The sequence below is a fragment of the Solea senegalensis genome, linkage group LG7, assembly GCF_019176455.1.
Source record: "Solea senegalensis isolate Sse05_10M linkage group LG7, IFAPA_SoseM_1, whole genome shotgun sequence".
Classification (NCBI taxonomy): Eukaryota; Metazoa; Chordata; class Actinopteri; order Pleuronectiformes; family Soleidae; genus Solea; species Solea senegalensis.
Window position 1 is genome coordinate 20,887,960 of NC_058027.1, and position 23,100 is coordinate 20,911,059.

Here is a 23,100-nt window from a genome sequence, read left to right on the forward strand (position 1 = left end):
TGGATACAGTGAAAATTGGCCAAATTGCTGGGAAGCAATACATCTGCACAAATACACAGTATACTGTAATACAGCTCTTAAGAATGTGCCTGGGTGCAGCTACAAACTACGACTGCAGCTCATTTTAATTTACAATTGTAGTAATCCCATATTTTTGTACCTGTATATTTATACAGGTATATAAAACAATGGATTTGACCACAGATTTACCTCCACGTTTGAAACTGTTTAGTCCACTAGATTTGGTTAGCATACCATTTGATAGCGTCTCATAAGAGGAGGAAGCAACCTGTAGTATATTACATGAAAAGTATAGTATAGGGACAAATTAATACTAGACATTTTACTGCCCTCTAATGTTAAAAAGAAAAACAAGTGTGCCACTGGTTTTGGTGTAAATAACAGCTATAATGAATGCAACTTTTAGCGTCAAACATCGGCAACTCCAGAGGTGGTGGAAAAAATGTATAAGAGGGCTTCCCCTAAAGCACTAATTGTACAATCATTATTATTATTATTATTATTTACGTGTAATATTTAAAAGAAATATGCTTTTGTGGAACAAACTCCAAGTACTAACAATGAAGCGACACAAGATGGCGACAGCAGCACAGTGTAGTACAGCAGTGACAGCTCTAATAGCAACGCTGCCCCCTGGCGGTCAGGTTTACAGTCAGCACAACAACATCCACAGCAAGGTGTGTGTGATGCCCGAGCTTTTACCTTCAGACAAGACCTTCAGTCGTGAGTATCTGTTCGTTGTTAATGCGAATCGCGGGAACAGAAAAGCTTCACTGACGCGAGAACTGTCGCGTTCTACGACAAGCAAACGAAAGCGTGTGTTTGAAGGTTCTCTCTCCGCAGTGTTCTGCCCAGATGTGTCTACACGGCTAGCTCACGTTAGCTAGCCACAAGAACGATCATGTCACTCAGTCATTTTTGCGTTAAGTGACGTGTGCCAGTGGCGTTATGTTTATCGCTTCTAATATGCAGTATCATTTGTATGACACCTGCTTTAGGATATTTATTATTTTAGCACAGCATAGCATGGCTTAGCTTAGCGGTTGAGGCTTTAGTGTCACTCACGAAAGCAACCTGTCAAGAAGCGTGCTCTTGAAAAAAAACGACTATGTACCTGAACCGTTTAAAGCAGCAATCTCCACTTACGTATTTCAAAATTGACTCACAATTCACATTTTTATTTAAGACTGTAAATCATATATGTGACAGTGTGACACTAAGAAAACTAATGTCACTAATAATCAGGTGAAGGTTTTGGAAACGTCGTCTGTGATGGAGGAAGTGACAACTGCTGTTTGTCATTTTCCTGCAGATCTGCAGGGTTAGCCTGATGGATACAAATGACAGAAAACACTTAGAATGTCTTGTAGTGTCTTTTTTGCCAATCGAAAAAAGGCTACACCGATTGCTGCTTCAATCAAACCCCAAACAATTATTCAGTCTAAACGTAATATAACAAACGGTATGTCACCTTTGCCCAATGGAGAGCATGTCCTCCTGCTAAGTGGTGGGAGGTTCCAAAAACAAAAACAACTAAAATGGCTCTTACATTCTAACTTCATATGTATTCGGTATGCACTTGTAAACAGAAGCTGCTTGTCCCTCAGCATGTCTCATTCAGTCCGTGTCATGTGGCCTCTCACAGGAGGACAGGGTCTGTTTCTTCCACCTTTGTGTTTGTCCTTTTGGCTGAAAACCTGCCATCTTTCATTATTCATGGCCCACTGTTGAGTAGGGAACAGACAAAAAGAGGAGAGGATAGATGACCCAGTGGAGAGGAAAACCAAACAGTAGATTTAAAAAGAGCATAATATAGAAGTCTTGACATACACACTTGTCCATGTAATCTGGAAGAAGTTATTGTTTGTCATGCACTGTTTATTTTCCCAGAGGGACATCCCTAGTGTGTAGTAATTAGACTCTGGTTTTGTCCTTGGTTCTGTTTTCATCTCAAATACCCGCTAATATCCATTGGGGTATGACACATATTCTGATGCAAGGTGATTACGCCATCCCATAGAAGACAGCAGGCTTGGTCCCAAGGTATTTTTCTGTGGCTAAATATACACAAACAACCAAATTTGTGCTGGTAGTATTTGTCCCGGCTTTATTTTTTCACTTTGAACTGCAGCTGTTTCAGGGAACGGAAAACCCTTAAAAGGCTTCTGTCTACTTGTGTTTTTTGTTTGTCAAAATATCACCAAAATTAGTGAAAGCTCTTTTTTGTTTTATCAAAACAGTTTTTTATCTGCATCATAAAGGTCTTTTTAGGTGACAATAACATTTTGTGTTGCATATTTACAAATTATCATAGTTACATGTATGTACTAACAGACATTGTTTTATAAAGCATTTAATACAAATCAGATGGAAAGCTTCAGGCTTCAAGTTTGGCAGCAAGAAGCACAAAACCACACTTTATTGCACAACTCTGGTTTATGCTGTATACTGATTTACCAGTTTGTATGCCTGGACAATCTGATGCAAACTGACACAATCTGTCATTGACAGATTAATTTGTGCTTTCAGAAAATGTGCTGATTTAATTCTGTAATAATTGGTGAGGCCACATATATATGTGTGTGTGTGTGTGTGTGAATATGTTTATTGTTGTCCATTCTGCTGGAGTAAACATGTTGGCAGGACTGAAGGGATGGCATTTGTTTTGTTATCTGTTTAAGCCCAAAGGTTTGTCAGAGAGGGAATCATGCCTAACTTGTTTTGTGTCCCTCCCTTTGAGTGAGGTTTGACTTTATGTGTGTCTCCTATACTTTTACATCAGTTGTTTGTATCTGTGTGTCTTTTGTCTCAGGGCTTGTTAAACAGCCAGGACTGACATTCAGCCTGAAAGGTCAAACGCTGTGAGGGTGGAGTCCAATGGATCATGGTGGTGAGCATATAAAGCTGTAGTGCATAACTTTGAAATATCAGCAAATGTCTGCTCTGTCTCAACTATTGTCAAAAGAGTTCACACAATACTCATGAACCCTAACAGCTCCACATGGCTGTCTCTCTGTTTCTCAGTGGTATTTGGCTGTCCTGTTGCTCAGCGACTTTCTCATGCTGCACAGAGTGATGCAAGGCAGAAGTATGACAGCTCCATAGGGCTAGTAAAGCAGGATGGCTACATACAGTGGGACTATGGTTGAAAACACTGAGAAGCGCCCATGATTAGGAAGTGGATTTGCTAAAAATAAACATGAACATTCAGTAGGGTTGCACAATCATGTCTTTATCATGATTAAAATTTTGGCCATGATTATATTAATGTAACTGTCTAATGTTGAAAATGCACAAGCTTCTAAGAGAACGCTGTCAAATCAAGCACTCCTTGTTTATACCATAAATATCAAGCCCATACTGTATATATTCTGGAAACTGTCTATAATGTACATAATGTTTTTTATAATATTAAGCTAGTTTTTATTTATTACCTTTATATTTTCTGAAATTGCTGCTGTGACAATTTCCCCACTGAGGGACTACGATGCAACGATTCTGTGTTAATTCAATATATTGCAAGACAATCATATAGCGACTAGAAAAAAATAAATGTGCCTTTCTCTATTTATTCACAACATATAGAACAAAATGCATCTCTGAATATAGCTTTCTCTGCCATTATCCCGCTGTAAACTCCCTCTTCTTCAGGCAGGTAACTTCCGCCCAAGTTTCCCTCATTCATTTGAGAGAAGAAGACATCACGTAGCGACCCATGGCGGCAGAAGCTGGCAGAGACTGTTTACTTTAGAGTGCCAAATCTATATTTTGACCCACCCCTAATGTTAAAAGATGGATTTACAACATATAGCAGACCATTGGAACACAAATCTAATTTCTTGCACAGCTGAAGGTGAAGAGTGCTCTCTTTGATGCAGGGAGCAGTTGGCAGGGACAAGAAGACATTAATATGAAGTGTTGTGAGCTATTGGATAGTAATAAGACCAAAGCTGAGTGACTGTGTAAATGCTTATTGTAAATGGGCAATACTGGGTGGTGGTGGTGAAAGAACACGTAGAGATGCTGGCAGTGTTTCAGAAATTGCTTTTCTGTGCTGCTCTAATTCACTGTAATTTCAAATTTTTTACTTGAAAATATTTTTTTACTTCCAGGTCAGTTTGAGATAAAGGGCAGAGTAATGTCTCATGTGCCTGTGGACGGGGTTGACCTCTGCGATAACCTTCCCAACACAGAACATGTCACTGCTCAATCTGGAAACGTCAACGACACAAAGACACTCACACAGAATCAGAGTGAGGAGGCGGGAGGGGGCAGGCTCATCCAGAAAAACTCCTTCAGCAACAATGGGAAGAATGAGGAGGACGACGAGGGTAGGGAAGGATACTCAGAGGAGGAGGAAGACTTTGATGAGATGATGAAAGATGATGAGGAGGAGGAATCGAGCAGTCTGATCCACTGCCAGTCTCCAGACACTCCCATGACTGATTCTTCATATTCAGAAACTGGTAAGTACATTCATGCCTTATGCAAACATTGAAAGTTATAATTATTGTAATAAATGGATGTTGAGATCACACAATCCTGTTGCTTTTTAATTTTTAAAATTCAGAATTCAACAAGTATAATATTAAAATGGGATGATGTTGCAAGATGTGACGTATGTCATTATGAGAGTAACTTTTAATTAATATTGGCTGTTTCATAATTCATCAACTTTGTTAAAAATATTTTTTTAAATGAAAACATAAGGTTTCATGGGGATAGTCCCAGATGCAATGTAATAAAGGTTAACCCTCTGGTCAAACTTTGGCTGACTCACTGCACCTTTTGTGTGTTCTTAAGTGGTCAGCAGTTTAGACTGAGGTCAGCGTGATAGGGGGATTCTGATCACATGAAAAAAAGTGAATAAAGTAGCTGGATGGACACAAAGGAATTTAAAAATGAAATGGCGAGGGGAGGAAATGAGAAGGAACAAGACATGAGAAGAAGTCTTTGTCTTTGCCCAGTCATTGTAACCTGTAACACGACACCACATTTCTTTTTGTGAGACACAAACAAAACCGTGTTGTAGAGGCTCAGATGTACACAAACACACATGGTTATACTTACACACAAACAGACAATGTTTTTTGTAAACAAGCAGCGTTTTCTTTCTCATAGGCTGTTCTCTCCATTCATTTGTAAATTAAAAGCAACAAATGTTCATAGCAGGAGAGTCCACTCATTTGATTACCAGGTTGTTGTTGTTGGTTTTAAAATGAATCGTAGATCTGCTGTGCATCATTAGCAGAGAGGACCTGGCTCCTGACTGGATTTAGTGTTGTGGAATACTCAAACATCTGAGACTCAAAGACCCATGTCACTGAGAATTATGTCCCAGATACACCTGTATCAAACCTTCTTTATAGTAGTCCTCAGGCTTTTTGGACAGCTGTCATCTTGGTAGGGTTTGAGCATGATCATTGTTCGGGGTGAGCTGATCCAATACTGGTATCTCTGCGACACTAAAAAGGAAAAAAAGGAAAATATGATATGGCGCATAAACCCTAAATATCATGGAAATGCTTCATTGCGTGCGGGTTGTAAAAAGAGACATGTACCACTGATGTCCTGAGACTTGAGTGAAGGCTGCACACATGTCTGTTCCACTGCAGTAACTGTTTCTGCTGTGTGGACCTCTGTTTTCTCTTTCTCTCTCTTTCACTCTGTAGGCAGTTTGTTGGAGACTCCATATCCCTTCAGCCCTGGGACCAGTCCAGAGCCCACATCCCCTGTCATTCCAGTGATCAGCCCAGAATCCTCATATCCCATCAGTCCGGTGGACTTCAGTCGCAGTGACGTCAAAGTGGACCCTGATGTGTCAGTTGCCTTCACCACGGGGCCTTTAAAGTCTAATCCACTAACTACAACCTCAGACACAAAGGCCACCAGTCCAACGGAGCCGGAGTGTATCACCGAAGCAAAAAGTACAGACTCTGCTGTAGTACATGTTACCTCATCTACAGAGCCTGTTTGCAACCACGAGCCTGACACTTCACATGCAGGACCTATCACCTCTACTGCAGAGACATTCACAGTCACAAGTCTCAACACCTCCATCTCTTCCACGACCATGTGTGCACCAACTACGGCCCGTGCATCCACCACAGGGCCTACATCTACTGGGACAGAATCCACCTTCACCACAGGACCCATGACTTCCTCGTGTTTGTCAGTTTCTACCTGCTCACCTGGGAGTATTCCAAGCCCTGCTCTACTGAAGGCCCTTGAGCAGTTGGCACAGAGAGGGGATGACTCTCACCTTCCTCATTACCTTCACCAGGTCAGCTGTCACTCAAACACACACACACACACACTACAAGCTGTGTATCTGCACTCACAAATGCATACACACTGTTTGCTTTGTTGTTTCTCAGAATTCGTTCTCGGTGTGTTTCTGTCGTTGTAGTCTCTTTTAAAGCCTTGTTTTTGTACTATTCATTAAATCACTGTTATCCACTCAACCCTGTCATCAGATCACTTTGAACCCTGGGGCAAGGGTGTCTGCAGGGTCTGTGCACTCAAACACTTACACTGCATGAAAATCACATGCTGTCGCTATTCTTGTTTCTCTCTCTCTCACACACACACACACACACGCACGCACACACGCACAGACACACACATCTGCATGACTGAACATGTATGTTACAGGGTGTGTGAATATTACTGTCAACTTGATTTATCTACACTATGACCAGGCACACCTGATGCTAATTTCCAGGTAGACAGGTGTGTGTAGGAGAAAAAACAAAACAAAAAACAGTGAATGTATGTTGGGTGTTTTTATTCCCCATGCCTCATCATTATGCCTCTGTCCTTCAAGGACTAGTATGTAAGAATTAGTGCCATCTAATGATGAGTCATGCCTTCAGCGTCTCTGTGTGTGTGGAGAGGTCTGCTGGGGTGTGTGTGACTTAAATTTAATCATGTGCCCTTTTCCATGGTGGTCCGCATGGACCCTAAATGGACGACCATACAGTACACATCGACTGTGCATGCTCCCTGCACTTTGCAGTCCAATTGGTGGCGCACTATTGCTTTGGTCAAAAGAGACAACACGTCAGAGAAATGTCACCAGAAATAAAATACAAGCAAATTATCACAACTTCTGGTGATAACTAGCCTGCACTGGGATGGGATGTGACATCAGGCACATATGCAGGGAACGCTACACAGACGTAGACCCTCGTTTAATATGAACAGAACGGCGTACACACATGCAGAAATGTAAAATGACAACTACAACTACAGTGGCCTTTGTGTACCAAAAATGATTCATTATGTTCTTCTTCATTTGATCAAAGTTTCCACTTCTAAAGGGAAATACACACATTGTCTGTTGAGATGTTTGCAGAAACAACATGGCAGCCTCCACAATGCAAGGCCCTTGTCTAAATATCAAAATATACTTTGTAATATCTCACGCTGTGATTTAGTTTGGTAAATATAGATTGTATAGGAATCAGTGCCATAGTGGGACTAATGTCAACAGTGAATATGTTACACTAATTATATCAAAGTTACTTTGAATATGAATAAAATATGACTCTGAGTTTGTTACATGTACAGATGTAGCATCCAGTCAACGTAAGATGAACCAGTGTAGTTGAAATTGAAATAAAATGCTGACTCATTCCATTAAAGTAAGAGAGAGAGAGATAAAAATGACCTGAAGTTTAGAAGCTAAGCCAATGACAATGATTAGATTAAATGAACAGCGGAAAGTGAAGAGCAATGAAGGGACACATTGTTTGGACTTCATGGAGAACACGCTCTGGTTATTGATTTTAACAAAAAAAAAGTATCTATTACGTAAATAGTGTATTTTATTTAATATTATTAATAATTGTATAAAATAAATATCCTCTTGCTTGAGACTTAGTCATAAGTTATATTGATTGTCACATTTTCACTGTGTTGTCATATTTCTGGGGAAAAACAACAAACAAAAAAAAGCTCCTGAACCATTAAATTGTACTGCACTTTGTCTCCCCTGTCATGTGAGAGATGTGTAACTGCACTAAAAACTAAAACAAATTTAAGCTCTTTTCCAACTTTTATCTGAAGCACATTTTTATAAAGAGGTGATTCTCACGTCATAGTAGCCTTGACTTCATTAGAAATGTGAGAGCCCTGTGCGCCCTCCTTTCCCCTGCTCACTCTCTCTCACTTTCTCTCTCACTCACACACACACACACACACACACACACTCTTGTCCTGTGATCTGCTAAGCAGCATGAAAGCAACACTTGCAGAATAGAGGTATTGTGTCGACCTCGGTCTCATTTATTTTCAATCGCACACTTATATATTTGTCACTCTCCTCTAAATTTAGTGGCCTTGCTTTACTTTGGTTTTATGTTTCTGAGATCATATTAAGGCTTTCAGTCACAGTGACTGGTTATGCTGTAAAAGTGGGTATAGAGTGACTGTGTTTCAGCCCTGTTTAGAGTTGTTTCTTGATCTTGTGATAGTGTCAGATTCTGCCTGCGTTTGAATGGTCTTCATCAGCCATGTTGAATAGAGTTCCTGTCCGTTTTTTAGCCACATGTTTCCTGATAGTTTCAGTGACATAACTGGTTTTATGAGCCGCGACTTGTAGTTATGTTTTTTCATTATTGATTATTTTCTGGTGGTTTGGTCTATACAATGTCGGATGGAAGGACAATTGTTTCCCAAACCTTAAAAATGATGATGTCCTCAGAAATCTTGTTTTGTACACAAACCTAACATATTCAGTTGCCTGAAGTTGCAAGTCACACCATTTGTTGACAGTTGATTTATTGATTGATTAACAATCAATAAGCCCTACATGACGTTATAGTTGAGGTAATAAAAGCACATGTTTTATTAAAATGTCTGATCTTCTTGTCTTTGCAGATTGCCGAGGCCTTTGTCCTTCACAGAGACTGTATCCTTATCGCTGTTCTTACTGTGTGTGTGTGTGTGTTTGATATGGTGCGTGCTAAGTTATTGTAATTTAAGCAAAATATGTCATATACTTGCTATCTTTGTTCTTACCATGCAGCCTCGTTCTTGTCCGAACAAGTGTTTTTCTTTATTGAATCTGTATTATTTAACACACTTCACCAAAAGAGCTGAAGGGATTGGTGGTGTAAAGAAGATTACGTCATGTATGACTGCCTTTACACATTGTCGGAGTTATTTTTTTAAAAAAGAAAGAACCCAAGACATAAAGAACATGCTGAAGAGAAGTGGAAAGGAACGTGAACTGATTTTAAGAGAACTGCAGGAAGTGAAACAGAGAAAACACACACAGAGGCGGAGGTAAAAGTAAGGAAGGTAGATGGATTAACCTTTATTTCTGTTGACATGTCAGGCAATAACACTTAACTATGTTTCTGCCACACCTGAAAGGCAACAAATGATTGCAGTGAGTAAACAGAAATGACTGTCCACACTCATAAAAGCCATTCATGGGATTGATTTACTCGGTATAATATTGTTTTGCAAGTTTGACTCCAGTTCTCTTTTTTTCTACGGTAAATTCTGTACGGAAAGTGGGACAAAATACTTCACCCTGATTCGTAAGATTATATATTACATAACTCATCAGACTAATAACATGAATGGACTGGCTGAAGGAGAAGCTGACAGTCATGGTCAGCGCGTCACATGTTACTGCTAAAGGAGTCACGGCCGTTATCGCTGCTAGAGCTGGTCACCTCCAGTGTTGCTATGTTTTTTTGTTTTTTTAAATTAACATTTATAGTCTTGTGGTGTGCCTCTTAGTGACACTGTCTCTTGTGCATAGTAACATACACATTAAGGATGTGAACAGCTACACTCACAACACATCTGGTTGTCCACGTGACTGTCTGAGACACAGTACAAAGTATAAAGTACAGCATAGAGTGGGAGGAGGGGAGGGGAGTGTTTGAATGGGGAAAAACGAAAAAGATGTAGAGCGAGCTTGAGATGGAATTGGAATTTGTGAGAGGTATTATCAGAGGGGAGGAGATACGGTGGGAGGGAAGTAGTGAAAGAGCTCAACAGAGGAGAAAGCACGCTTAGTTATGTTATGCATGTATAGAATGTGAGATAGAGGAAGAGAGAAAGCATTGGGGCTTTTCAGAGAAGGACTGTGTTTTAGCTGCTCTTATCCATAAACATGAGGGAAGCACCATCCTGAAGCAATTCTTCTTCTATCTTTTGCTTTCATTAGATTTCCTCTGCTCCTCCTCTGTTGTTGCTCTTTGAGTTCTTTTGTCGTTCTGTGTTTTTCTCTGTTTACTTTTGATGAAAAACCCAGGTTTTAGAGTAGCAAGCAGTTCCGTGTAGAGCCATGTGTGTGTGTTTTAGGTAGTGTGTTTCTTAACTTGCGTTGTTCAGACCAGCGAGCTTTATGGTGCATCCATCTAGAGAGACTCTATCACCAGAGGTTACTGGACAACCTGAATATACTACAGCAGCAGTGGGGTAATAAACACACATGAATCACAACACAAGTACATTAGACACACACATTCACAACCAAAGTGAATATTTAAGTTTAACTGCTTTATCTTCCACATGAGGGCCGCTGGTGCTGGTGGTGGACTCACCAGCATAACTACTTAATGACTCCTCATGATGGCGCTCATGACAAGAAAAAAAATGTTGACAGCAGGGTTTGGCAGATGAAAATAAATTAACGCGTCCAAATCCTTGCATTAGATCTTTTTTTACGGGCATTTTGATTTCTTTGGCAATGTATCAATTATAGCACGACTGCTGTATCATTATATTATTGTTAGTTTATCCTAGGCTATGAGATAAACTAAATGTCCTATTATAGCCGATAAACACAAGCCTATTACTGGACAAACTTGGAGCCCATCACTGTTATTGTCTGGCTGCATATTATCCTTTTGAGGCCTTCCGAGGCACACAGCAAATATCTGGGCCCACACTTCAATTTCTGTACTAACAGCTCTCCACATATGCACATTTCTGTCAATGTGTTCCATAACCTTTGCTGTCCACACGGGCCAGTTTCCTGTGGACGACCGAAAGCCTACTCAGTATGATTAGTTACACTAGAACCACAAACCAAAAATCTTATCCCACACCTATAGATTTTGCATGTTAATATGCGGTATCTACATATAGAGATTAAGTAGTGGTTACTTGATATTTTCCATCTTTCAAAATTACACAGCAGTAAGACTGCAGCATCTGTCTCCGTTCTATTGAACGTACTAATGTATATTTAATGTTGCACATATAATGTAAATTGCATCAGGAAACATTTATGATGATGATGGATGTTGTATTTATGTTTGCGTTGCTTATAATGGAGCTCAGGAAGCTCTTAACAATGCGTTTCTCTCTCAGAGAGTCAGTGTGAAAGGACTTCGTCAGACCTGGCAACACAACATCTGGACCCTCTTACACATATCTGCCAGACGCACAGTCGGTTAGTGTGTATGCATGCATGTTTGTGTGCTCTTTGTGTGTTCTTGTATCTTTGAGTGATCTTTTTTTTTTAAATGTCTATGCTTATGATTTCTTTAAAAAAAACAAAAAAACAACTGGCAACGTGTTATGTGTACATTACTGTTCTGTTGAATTGACCTTAACATAGTTTAAGAGTCAGACATCAGTTTTCAATCACAAAAAATCCAAAACTAGTCACTGATATCATATACTTTGCTGGAAAGTGATTATTGATTTGATAAATCAAGCAAGAAGTAGACACATTTCCCTATAGACTTGTATACAACGCAGTGGAGTCGCCCCCTGATGGCCATTTACGAGAATACAGGTTTCAGGCACCACGGCATTGGCCTTACTTCCAGGACCCACGGAACACATTCATTTTTCTCTCTGTAAAGGAATCTGTCAGACTGTTTCTTTTAGTTTTAGTTTCTGTTTAGGATTTTTAGTAGTATTAGTATTTATTTATTTAGGATATAAACAAGATGTGTCATTTGTTGAATGTGTGGCGACATATTTGATATAAGTTGTTTCTGTAATATAGAAAACATTGATTTTAAAACACAAAGATAAATTGAATCCTAGTTTAACATAATGTCTTGTCTCATGCACATAATGAGATAAGGTGTTTGTGTGTGTGTGGCTTTGTGTGTTTGTGCTTGTCAGAACCAGTAGTCCTCATGGAGAGCAGAATCTCATTTCTGAGGAACTGTTAAAGTTAAGGGCCACATTGTGAGTTGTGGTTAGTTTAAGGTTAGGGTTGGGCATGAACTGGTTATGGTCATGGTTAGGGACACAGGTTGTTTAATGGAGGTCAGTGCAGTATGGTCCCTGGTGAACACTGCAGCACTGATAGTTAAAACATATGGTCCTTTGCTGCTGCTGCACTTTCAGACACTTGAGCCTTCACACTGCTAAGGTTTCACCTCAATCTCACACACACACACACACACACAAGCACACGTTGTAATAGCATTGGAAATGTCTTGGTGCTAATATTAGATTGAAAGACTAGCAGAGAGGGGTCAAACAACTTTCACATATTAACCAAAGACTTGACTAGTCTAATTCCGTTGTCTTCTCTTCTCTTCATAGGCCAAGTGGTTGTGATGCTGCGGTAAGACAACAATTATTATTTGTATTGTATGGTTGTGTGTTTGTGTGAGACAGAAAAGTGAATGTACTTTTTTAAAAGTGAAAATAATTTTTTTTGGCATTTTCAAACCAAGCCGTGCAGTGTATGCAAATGTTGTAATGTATTTGTATAATATATACAGTATATGTTTGTGTGTGCATGCAGTGTTCATCTCTGGACTTTCTGAGGCCTACAGAAGAAAGTGATTCACTGCCTTCATGTACCTCAGGTGAGTTAATGTGTGATTAACAAGTGAGTGCGACTCGTGATGGTGATTTTACATGTTTGCTAAACTTGGCCAACAAACACAAACTCGGTAAACATCCACTTACCAGCTTTTTCTGTTTTCTTTAGATCTTACAGTTGATAGAATTAACATTCACTTTAACTAAACAGATACAACTTCCACGTGTATATCATGAATTTCTTGTTCCGGGTTTCCTGTGAATTTCATATGCAGTTTGTCATGACAGTTTTACCCTCTATGTCTTTTAGCTTTTATTATAATTTAATGTATGTGCCACTTTTCAAGCTGAAGCACAACATATATATGTTGTAAATTACTTCATTATAGATTAGATATTAGGGTTGGCGTAGATTGATCAGGAGTCTTTATTGTCATATGCACAGTAAAATGTGTAGGTGTACTGTACAATGACATCTTTAGTTTGCTAGCTACTGATTATCTAACTTCAGTACTTTTGGGGTATCGCCTGGGTATTTAAGTTCCTCTTTATCAACTAATGAAAATATGCTGTCTTTCAATGTCAAATTGTTGTATCTAAGATCCATAAATATACCCTGTTGACATTTTGTAATCAGTACCCAGCCCTTTATACATATGTGTACATGTTAGAAAAATAGTTGTCCTAAAAAGTCCTTGTACATGTAGTACAGACGAACCAAAACAGAGTAGAATTGTATGTACAGTGTATGTTTAAGTATAAGGGTTAATGTATACACAGATATGTGTGGTTAAAGCTGCTGTCCACTTGTCACACTACTTTCCAAATTCACTAAATGCAACATTAGGTCACTTTAGCTGGACATGCTGAAACCACAATGAAAGCAGAATGACCTGAAAGTCATTTTTTTTAACTGACCTCAGTCCAGGAATCCTGTTGAACTAGCTGGTAATGTGAAAACAATTATGTGAAAGGCTACAAGTGTTCATTAAGACTAGAAAGCCACATAGTAAATACAGACTAGACCACACACTGGACCTTAATGGACCAGTGTTGTCTTTCATTGTAGCAGAATGGACCTTTAAAGCACACGCGTTGCTTAGAGTTTACTGTTTTTTTCCCCTTGTATATGTAGATTTGTAGAATCTACAAATATAACTTCGTTGTAAGTTTTACTGTCGGAAAAATTCCACACTACTTCATACTTAATTTTCAAGCAATAATTATAATGATTTAAAGAAAGAAAGTTTAGCCCAAATGTATTAAATGCATCACTTTTATTAAACTGCACCAGGCAGGGCAGAGTTCTGTCTTAAGCACTAAATTTTGCTTATTTTTCTTTTTTTCTCTCTCGACATTTGTACCTCTTGGTCAAAACCCTTTCTCCTTCTCCACTTTCTATTTCTCTTTTTCATCCAGGCCACCAGGTTGACAGAGGGGCAGAGCAGATAGCCAAAGACTCCTCCCGTCGTCAGATCAGTGACTCAGTCATAACCTTTGATAATTTGCCTGATAAGCTCAGTTTCCCTGACGTTTCAGATCAGCACAGAGAAAACCCAGAGAGCGAGGTGGAAAAGAGGGATGGTCCCTGTGGCTGTCAGCTGACTGAAGAGCAGAGCAGTGACAGGGAGGGAGGAGTGGGTCATACCACTTCAACCAAAGGCAATGGTCTGCACCCCTCTACAGCTGGAGAAATGGATCAGCCCAAGCCCGCAGAGCAGCAAGGAGGAGATTTAGGTCTCGCAGAGGAAAAGGAGGCAAAAAGGGAGGAGGAGCAGGGGGACGTGGAGGAAGCAGCAGAGGCTTTGGAGATGGAAGATGAGGGAGAGGAAGAAGATGAGAAGTGTAAGGGAAGAGACGCTGCGCTTTGTCAGACAGCTCTCCCAGTGGATACTCTGGTCAGTGGGACAGAGGTGGAGGTACAACAGCTACACCAGGAAGCCCGGGCTGAAGAGAAACGACACGAGGACAACCAGGTATACTATGTGTTCAAATGGCTGCTTTGAAATTGGAAAATACTAGTGGTCAAATTATTTTGAAATGAAAAATGAATACACCATGATAAAAAAACAAACATTTGCAATCGCAAATCACACTTCACAACGATGGAACCATGATTTCCCAAATGTAACCTGCTGCTTCCACTGCAGGTGCAGCCTGTTGAGCTCTCATAACTTTACTCTTGTTTTTCATTTCACAGCAAACTCTGTAAATAACTTAATTATTGTTCCTTTAAAAAAAAAAAAAGGCAAGATAAAGATTTTGTAAACACTGGACATTGCACCTACCTGCATGTGTGTCATTTTACTGTTTTTGTCCAGTCATGATAGTTATCAATGTCTGCTGTTCTGCTCAACCAAAAACACTTAATGAGCTTAAATACAGTAAATATTTAAAGTAATTTGTATATTATTTGTTATCATGGTAATGATTTTACACTTTATGCAGTTTTGTTGGTTTCTCAAGTCACTGTGGATGTTGCAGCCCATGTTAACCACACACTTCCTGTATATATTTTGATAAAACCTTCTACAAAATACATCACTTCCTCTGCTTCAGACTACAGAGTAGAGCAACAACACACCTGTATTTAACTGCATTCTGTTATTGCTGCAGGTGACCACTGAAACCTGCCTCCACCAGGAGGCCCACCTCACTCAGGAGGCTCATGTTGAGCAGACAGGGCAGGAAGAGGAGGAGGAGGAGGAAGAGGAGGAGGAGTATGAATATGAAGTCGAGCCAGCTGACATCATCAGAGAAGCTGCTTCACTGGATGACATGGCTAAACTCATCACTGTAGAAGACGTGAGAATATTCAAGTTATGAGACACACACTGAAATAATAAAATAATGGAGCTGTGTTTGTAAATTATAGCACATTTAACACAGTTCTTCGTAGATGACTGATATGAGCTGATGCTAAAAGTATAGATCATAGTGCAGTGACACGACAACTACACTCAGCTGTACAGTCTAATGCGTATGTAACAGTTTAAATATATCAAATTCAAACTGTGGCTTTTATAACATCTGCAATCTGTTGTCAGTATGATCTCTAGAGAAAACAGCTGGTTGTTGAATCTCAGCCCCAGGTGCTTTAATAAGGGGAGGGAGGAGGCTCTTTGTCCTGAGCTCCTCCCACCGGATGAGCACAGACACATGAACATGCTTCACAGACAAGAGATGATCTGAGGCAAGCTCTCCATCTCTGAAAGGCTCCACCCATGTTGACACATATTGTGTTTTCTTGTGTTTATTGTCTGACTCTCTTTCAGACTATTCAGACTATATTTTCAGAATTGCTTTGCAATGTAGGCAGGTCCTAGATTAGTGGCCTTTCCATTGAATGGGCGTGTACCTTTAACTGCTTTTGTAAAACAGCCAATAGGAACTCCCTCTCTCTCTGAATTGTGATTAGTCAGAGTTTTCTGTTATGAGACAGATTATCTAACTTAGAGCAGTTGCAGGAGTCTAGTTCCGTCTGAGATCACTTGACTTACATGATGCTGAAAGGTCATTATGGAATTATTGATCAATGACACCATAAATATGTTGCCTACTCTTTATGGCTGTTGCCAGTATCTGCCCACCCAGGCCCTTCATAATATATAGCACAGTGTCCGGTTGATGGAGACCTAATGATTATTGCCTAGCCATCACCTGTCCCAGACGATAGAATTGTTTTGCAGACATCTGGAAAAATTAGAGCCAGACTAGGAAAAGTAGGACAACAGAAAGTGTTGCACAGTGTGTCATGTACTTGCTGTGTCAGTATCTAGGAGGATTAGTGTGTTGTTTTTATGATATTATAACCTGGATGTGGATGCCTAAATTTACTTTCATAACTGTGTCCAATATTAAAAAGCATTTCATTTAGATTTATTTGGTTATTGCTTTTCTTATTTTTACAGTTCAAATACAGGTTGTAGAGAAGTGTGAACCCAACATGATGTTGCATATTGCTAAATGAGCTTGTGTGTTAAAGCCTCAAGTTTTGATTTTGTCCAGCATAGTCTTTCACCCTCTGATCCACATTTGGATCAGAGACTGGCACGTCACCATGTATGACATCAGCTGTTAATTACACCATAGCCACTTCTATTTGACTCATAATTTAAAAATGGATATTATGAGGTGTTGACGGGGACCTGAAAGGAAACCGGGAACATGTTCGCTGACTTTATAAATCATGTGAGAAGTTGCCTTATTTTCTCTTAGACTGATAAGACACTTTCACATCAGCTTCGGTTTATTGATCCAGAGACTGTGTCTATTTGTATAAAGTGTGTGACAGAAGTCGGTTGAGGCTACCAAGTTGATGAAAGTTAGACCTTTGTTGTAAATGGAAAGTGGTGCCTGGTACTGTGTGTCAGGACAAGGTTTGAAGTTCAGTACTGCTGACTGTCTGGTGTTTATTACACCACGTGGCCGCTGAAGTGCACCATTGTTGGCTGTAAGATGAACATGTCGACAGCCCATTCATGACTTACTTACTTTTCATACATTTTTGGTACGGTTATTACATTGCAGATGTCTCCTGCCTCTGGCCTGGTCTCCATATTGAAGAAGAGGAGTGTGCGTGTGCACACCGTGACTTTGTCTTCAAGCTCAGAACCCCAGCAGGAGAAATCCACTGCCAAAAGACGAGTTCGCTTCAAAGTTCCTGAGGACGATGACCAAGGTGTGTATGTCAGATCTCTCCATTTAAACATCCAAGTGTAGAAAATCATTGTTCAGATATTTTGAACAGTCAATGGTTTTTAACTTCCCCATGTACTTCTCTGTCTCTCCCTCTGCATCCTTTCCTCTGTAGAGGTTGGCAGTAGTGACTCCTGCCTGCTTCTCTTCCTGCTGTGTCTGGTCACTGTAGTAATCAGTGTGGGTGGCACCGCCCTGTACTGTGCTCTGGGTGATGCCCACTCCTCCGTCTGCCAGGACTTCTCCCGAAATGCAGACTTCTACATTGGGCAGATACAGCGTGGAATGGCTCATATCCAGCAGTGGTTCAGCCCCGGGTTGTAGCAGCGGACAGTGAGTTAGCACTGTAGAGCCTCTGCTGGCCTTACTCTTTTCTACTGCAGCTGCCTCTGCTGGTTACTTGGACAATGTTTTTGGAGATAATGGTGCCAGAGGGTTCCCTCCTGGTGTTTGGAGTAAGTGGCTTTTTTTCGCTGCCTAATTGTCAAAGGATTAGATCAGACACAGTTAGCATATGAGTCTGTTCTCTGGCATTTCTTAATGCACTGTAAATATAATTTTAGGTTTCTCAGATACTGAAAGTCATAGATAAGATGTCCCATAACAATAAGAGCTGAGATTTGTCTCCATATGTACGTCTACAATCGAAAAGCGAGTGTCGAGATGTTTTGGAGTAGAGCTGTGTGAGGTACACGTACATAGTCATTATATTTCATGCAGATGACTGCACTCTGTGGACACTTTTGCTGAGAAGCAGCAAAGGGGCGAGTGGGGCACAAGCTCATTGATTGTGGCTGCAATCGGGGGCAGCAGCAAAAACAAAAATCATTTTAGCCACTAAAATAACTCGCCTAATGAAATCTAGATCACTGTTAGTGTCCTGAAATAGTCCACTGCTTTACCTTGCTGTTTCACAGACAGTCTTTTCCAACATGTAACTGTAATCACCAAGTTTGTGTCACTCAAATCCAAACAGCGATGTCAAAGTCACACACGAGGACAAATGACCTTAGTGATGGAGGCACCATTAGACCAACATCTTCTGCATTTTCTGAGTCAAAATTATTATCTTTGCCATTTTACTTTACTAACGTCAGTTTGCTGTCGTAAAAAGTGAAACAGCAACTGGTCTATATTTAAGAATATAAAACACCAGAAACATGTTTTCCCTTGAGAGAGCAGCGAGAAGAAGAAGGGAAAGCAGTGAAAGCATTTTGTAAAATAGATTTTGTTCAGTGAGTCTTTTATTCGTTTTTAGTCTAGTCTATTTATTAAGTTTTCTCATCCTTGGTTGTAGTCATGTTTTAATGAGCTTCTTTATGTACCCCCTTTCCCCACCTGCCTCTTGGCATAGGGAGCACAAAAAGCACCTGTATGTAACACACTGACTGTTCAAGTACGTCATGCAACCCTACTACAAAAATCCTGAGCTATCCTTTCAAGATTAAAGAAATCACTGGTTGGTAAATCAGCGAACATCAAGTGAACAAAACCTGAACTCAGCCCTGGACAGAATAAATGTAAATGTAAAAGCAGCTGTGACCCACACAGATGGAAAAAAAGATGAAATGTATGTATAATGTACAGTAGAGTTTGTTACCTGTGGGGCACAGAGTTGCTCGTGTCCCACAAATTGCACAAATGGGACGTGGCCCACTGGTCATTTTACAAACTGCTACAACCACTGGTGTAGCTTTTATTGTTCATTTTTTTAAAACTCACAAATGAAAATTTAAAACAATGAAATGTTAATGTCTCAAACCTTTGGATGAATGTTTTTTTTTTTGGGGGGGTGATCATCGTTAAACTTTGCTTTGTGTAATCTGGAGGGCATTTCTACTGTTGATTGTCAGATTTAACAGGGTTTTTTTTCAAATCTGTGCTGCTCATGGACAGCAGGAACATCAAATGTGTCCCATGGGGGAAGGTTACATTGCAGGTGTTATTGCAGTTCATGTAACATTGCAGATTTTAAGTATATGTAGCACTGGCGGTCGACGAGCAGTTGCTCAAGTATTGTAACATGTTTCAGCCTTACGCCTTGTTTCCATGTAGCTCTGTGTTCATATGAGAGTCAACCGAAAGTCAACCTCCTCCCCTCAGGTATTTCTCGATCCAGAATTCACCCGTATGAAAAAAAATGTTGTTGCATTTTGGAAGACCTGACGCACTTTGTGTCACAGGAAGTCAGCAAAAAACAAACTAGCCAACAGTTTGTGTTAGTTGATTCAGTTGTTTTGCTGATAGGCACACTGTGTAACACTTGTGTAGTTGAATATAAACTTAATCTGTCCATTTCATTTGTTAACTTCCTGTCTATTAACTTTCCCCTCTTTCCTCCCTGAGCATTTATTCACAGACAGACAGAAAGCCTAACCTCACGAGGACCAGCCTCCTTGTGGAGTTCTGGCTCCTGATTGGATAATGTGTTGTGAGATACTGCAAATGTTTGTCGGACCCATGTCACTGAGCTACCGCTCTAGATTGTCAGAGACATAGTTGATTGTTAACTCTCATCTCTGGGTGGTTATTTACTAATGTTGCTTGGATGGTAGCTTTCTGTCCACCTGGAATAGCAGTCTTTCCACTTAAGGTGTCCAAAGGAGGTTCTCTCTCGGATCACTTGATTTACGTTATGCTGAAAGGTTTTTGTGGAATTATTCTGCAACTACAACTAAATTATCTCGCCTACCTCAGCTTTAACCACCACTTTTATAGCAATATCAGGGGCATTTGATATTACACAAAACCAGGCAGTAAAAAAACCACAACAGAATCTTCCTCTGTGGCTGCGGTGGCGTCCATCGATACGAATGCTTTTCTTTGCGTTAAACTCCATGGTGCTGACTCTGTAAATGAAACAGAAGGACAGGCACGAGACTGTGGAAACGGGACAGCCGCACTCTCAACGTCAACAATGAACTTTCCCCTCTGCACACGTTTGACATGCGTGTCCTGTTGCCGCCATTTGCCATGTAGCTACCACCGATAGATCTACAGCGAACTGACGTAGCCGCCCCTGGAGACTATAAGCCAAACCAACCGTTTGTAGTTTTCAGTGAGCTTTTCTTAGCTTTGTGTATCATATGCAACGTAAACAGGAACAAACCTCTGCACCTCTGTATATATAGGCAGAAGAATGTTTTACATGTTGCACATGGGACTGGTACGATTTTTTTTCCCCTTCAAATTGATATTGCAATATTTTAACACATGGCTTTTTTTTGGTCCTGCACTAAATGTGGGTTTTACATGATTTAACACAAACTGCATTCAGAAAAATCAATGTCTTTATAGTGTCATGATTAGCCTAACCTACATAATTGTGATTCCCATCACATCACTGTACCTTACAGTCCGGTAAGAAACAGAGTTTCAATGCATCATGAATAGGATACAGACATTTAAAGTGGAAACAAGAATCTTCTAAGTAACATCATTACAAGTCATGTGGTCCAGGAATGACTGACAAAATGCTGGCTCCCCCTTGTGGCACTAAGAAATAAATCACTTTACTATATGTTGATGAAGTAAACGGCTGTTTCAAGCCTCTCACATGAAATTAGGGCTGCAACTAAGTGGCAATGTTTCTCAAACCTTGTAACAATGATGTTCTCAAATGTCTTATTTAGTCCACAAACCAAAATGATTCAGTTTGAATGCTTTCTCTGTTATTTGGAGCAAAGAAACAAGACAATATTCACATTTAAGAAGCCGAAAAATCAGACAAACAATAAATTTTCAAAATATTTGATTATAATTTAGTAACTGATTAATAATCAAGTAATTGTTTCAGCCCTGCATGAACTATTTAGGATGTTCCCCATTAAAGAAAAACGATTATAGTTCAATCTCTTCATTGTACATTTGCTATGCACAGATCAGCCCTGGGTGTGGAATATTTCAGTAAAAAACATGATAAATGGGAAATGTAGGTAATAACATTTATTCAGTACGGTATGGGTTGACATGTCAGCCCAGGTCTGTTTACCTGTATGTTTGCAGTTGTTGTGCACATGTCTAACTCAAATGTGTTCAAATCTGCTGACATTTGAAGTTTTGTGTCCTGTTTTTTTTTCCCCTTGTCATTCTGTGTTGAAGTGGATGCCATAGAAAAGTGCCCTAGAAAAACCACATATCTTGCAAAGGTCACAAAGCAAAGATGTCTCTTTAACTATGCATTTTACCAGATGAAGATAAAACTGTTTGACACTCGATGAGGCAAATACAAAAAATTAAAGTGAGATATGAGGTTTTCCTAGGAAGTTGGAATGGTAGGTTGAGTCTTGTTTTTATTTGCACAAGTCCTCTGGCTGGTTCAGATGACTATCACTCAGAAAACCTCCTATTTAATCTTTTAGATAATTTTACATATTTATACTACTAAAAAAAAAGATCTTTGCTTGATTGTTATCATTATATGTCGCATAGGTTTTTCATCTCATATAGCCGTTGCTTGTAAGGAGGCTTTGTCAGGAATTTTGATTTATTGTTTTATATAATTGCTGAACACTTCGTTCCTTGTCGTGAATGGGTTTTTTTTAAATCACGTTTTGATTTGGGGAATTCCTGAAGATGATTTTAAACTGGTCAGTTTGTGCTTTTGCTGTCAGTCATGTCCTCTTCACTAACAGATGGTGAAATGTTTCTTCCAGCTAAATACATTTTTTTTTCACAGCATGAAGCTAATGATTGAAAAACGTGTTTTGTGTGAGAATGAGTGCTCTGTCACTGTTACCAACTCATTAAAAATTGTTTTAGGAATTGTTTAATGGATTTTTCACAAATTTTCCACTGTTCTTATAGAGTGTAATAAGAAAAATGACTTCTTTGTCCTGTTATGTCTCCTGTTAAAGCCATTTAAAAAAAACATTGTTTGTGAGCCTCCACTCATTTCTGTCTCCAGGGCAGCAACACTGACCTGTGTGCTGTTGCTCACACATTAAGATGACAGGCAAAATGATTTTTTGGATATTTTGAAGCTGACGTGAATACTCCTAGTCTCATTATGCTCAGCTAAGAATGGACTGATGAGTTGTGGAATGATGTGATGGTTTTATGACAATCATTTTTTAATTAATTAATAACATAATTGTGTGTTTTTTTTTAAAGGAAAAGAACATTGTGTCTTCCAAACAGTTGCCCAGGTGATGTGTTGTGAACATTTTATCCATTGCTCATGTTTGAGGTACAGAAAAGATTCCTCTGTAGTCCACAGTGACATTACTCAAAACAGAGAAACATGTAGAAGACATTCAGAAAAGATTGACACTTTCACAATATAAGGTCACACATTTAAAAAAAACAAAATTTTTTTTCCATGAGATGCACATTTGAATTTGCATGGGAATGACTTTGCTTGTCTGCTGTTTAATATTACATTACATTACATTACATATCATTTAGCCAGGGGTGGAATCGAACTTGCGACCATGATGTCTTTGGTACACAAGGTAGGGTCTTAACCACTGAGCCACTCCACCCCAATATTATATGAGAGTACATTTTAAAGGACCTGGTTTTAGATGGCTGATTGTAAGTTTTATAAGACATTGACACAGGGCCGGCTCTTGGCATAGGCGATATAGGCGGTCGCCTAGAGCGCCATCTGCTGGAGGG

The 23,100-nt window shown here is 39.7% G+C and overlaps 1 protein-coding gene across 2 annotated transcripts; it reads left to right on the forward strand.

Annotated features, from left to right (window-relative positions):
• Nucleotides 1–666: 666 nt before the first annotated feature.
• On the forward strand, nucleotides 667–22,253 carry cnsta (consortin, connexin sorting protein a). Of its 2 annotated transcripts, none has more exons than XM_044030171.1 (13): nucleotides 667–744; nucleotides 2,834–2,911; nucleotides 4,134–4,487; nucleotides 5,694–6,304; nucleotides 8,905–8,935; nucleotides 10,378–10,464; nucleotides 11,362–11,443; nucleotides 12,559–12,580; nucleotides 12,764–12,827; nucleotides 14,203–14,759; nucleotides 15,400–15,588; nucleotides 17,314–17,464; nucleotides 17,597–22,253. In XM_044030171.1, the coding sequence occupies exons 2-13, from the start codon at nucleotides 2,899–2,901 to the stop codon at nucleotides 17,803–17,805; spliced, it is 2,370 nt and encodes a 789-aa protein (XP_043886106.1). In that variant the 5' UTR covers nucleotides 667–744; nucleotides 2,834–2,898; the 3' UTR covers nucleotides 17,806–22,253. The 2 variants fall into 2 exon arrangements, with proteins under 2 accessions (XP_043886106.1, XP_043886107.1); XM_044030172.1 differs by having other exon boundaries at nucleotides 14,323–14,759.
• The last annotated feature ends 847 nt before the right edge of the window (nucleotides 22,254–23,100 follow it).

Excerpts from the sequence above, each read along its gene's own strand:
- cnsta (XM_044030171.1), top strand. Across the intron at positions 12,828-14,202 it reads ACTGCCTTCATGTACCTCAG|GCCACCAGGTTGACAGAGGG; the intron begins GTGAGTTAATGT and ends TTTTTCATCCAG. Across the intron at positions 15,589-17,313 it reads AACTCATCACTGTAGAAGAC|ATGTCTCCTGCCTCTGGCCT; the intron begins GTGAGAATATTC and ends ATTACATTGCAG.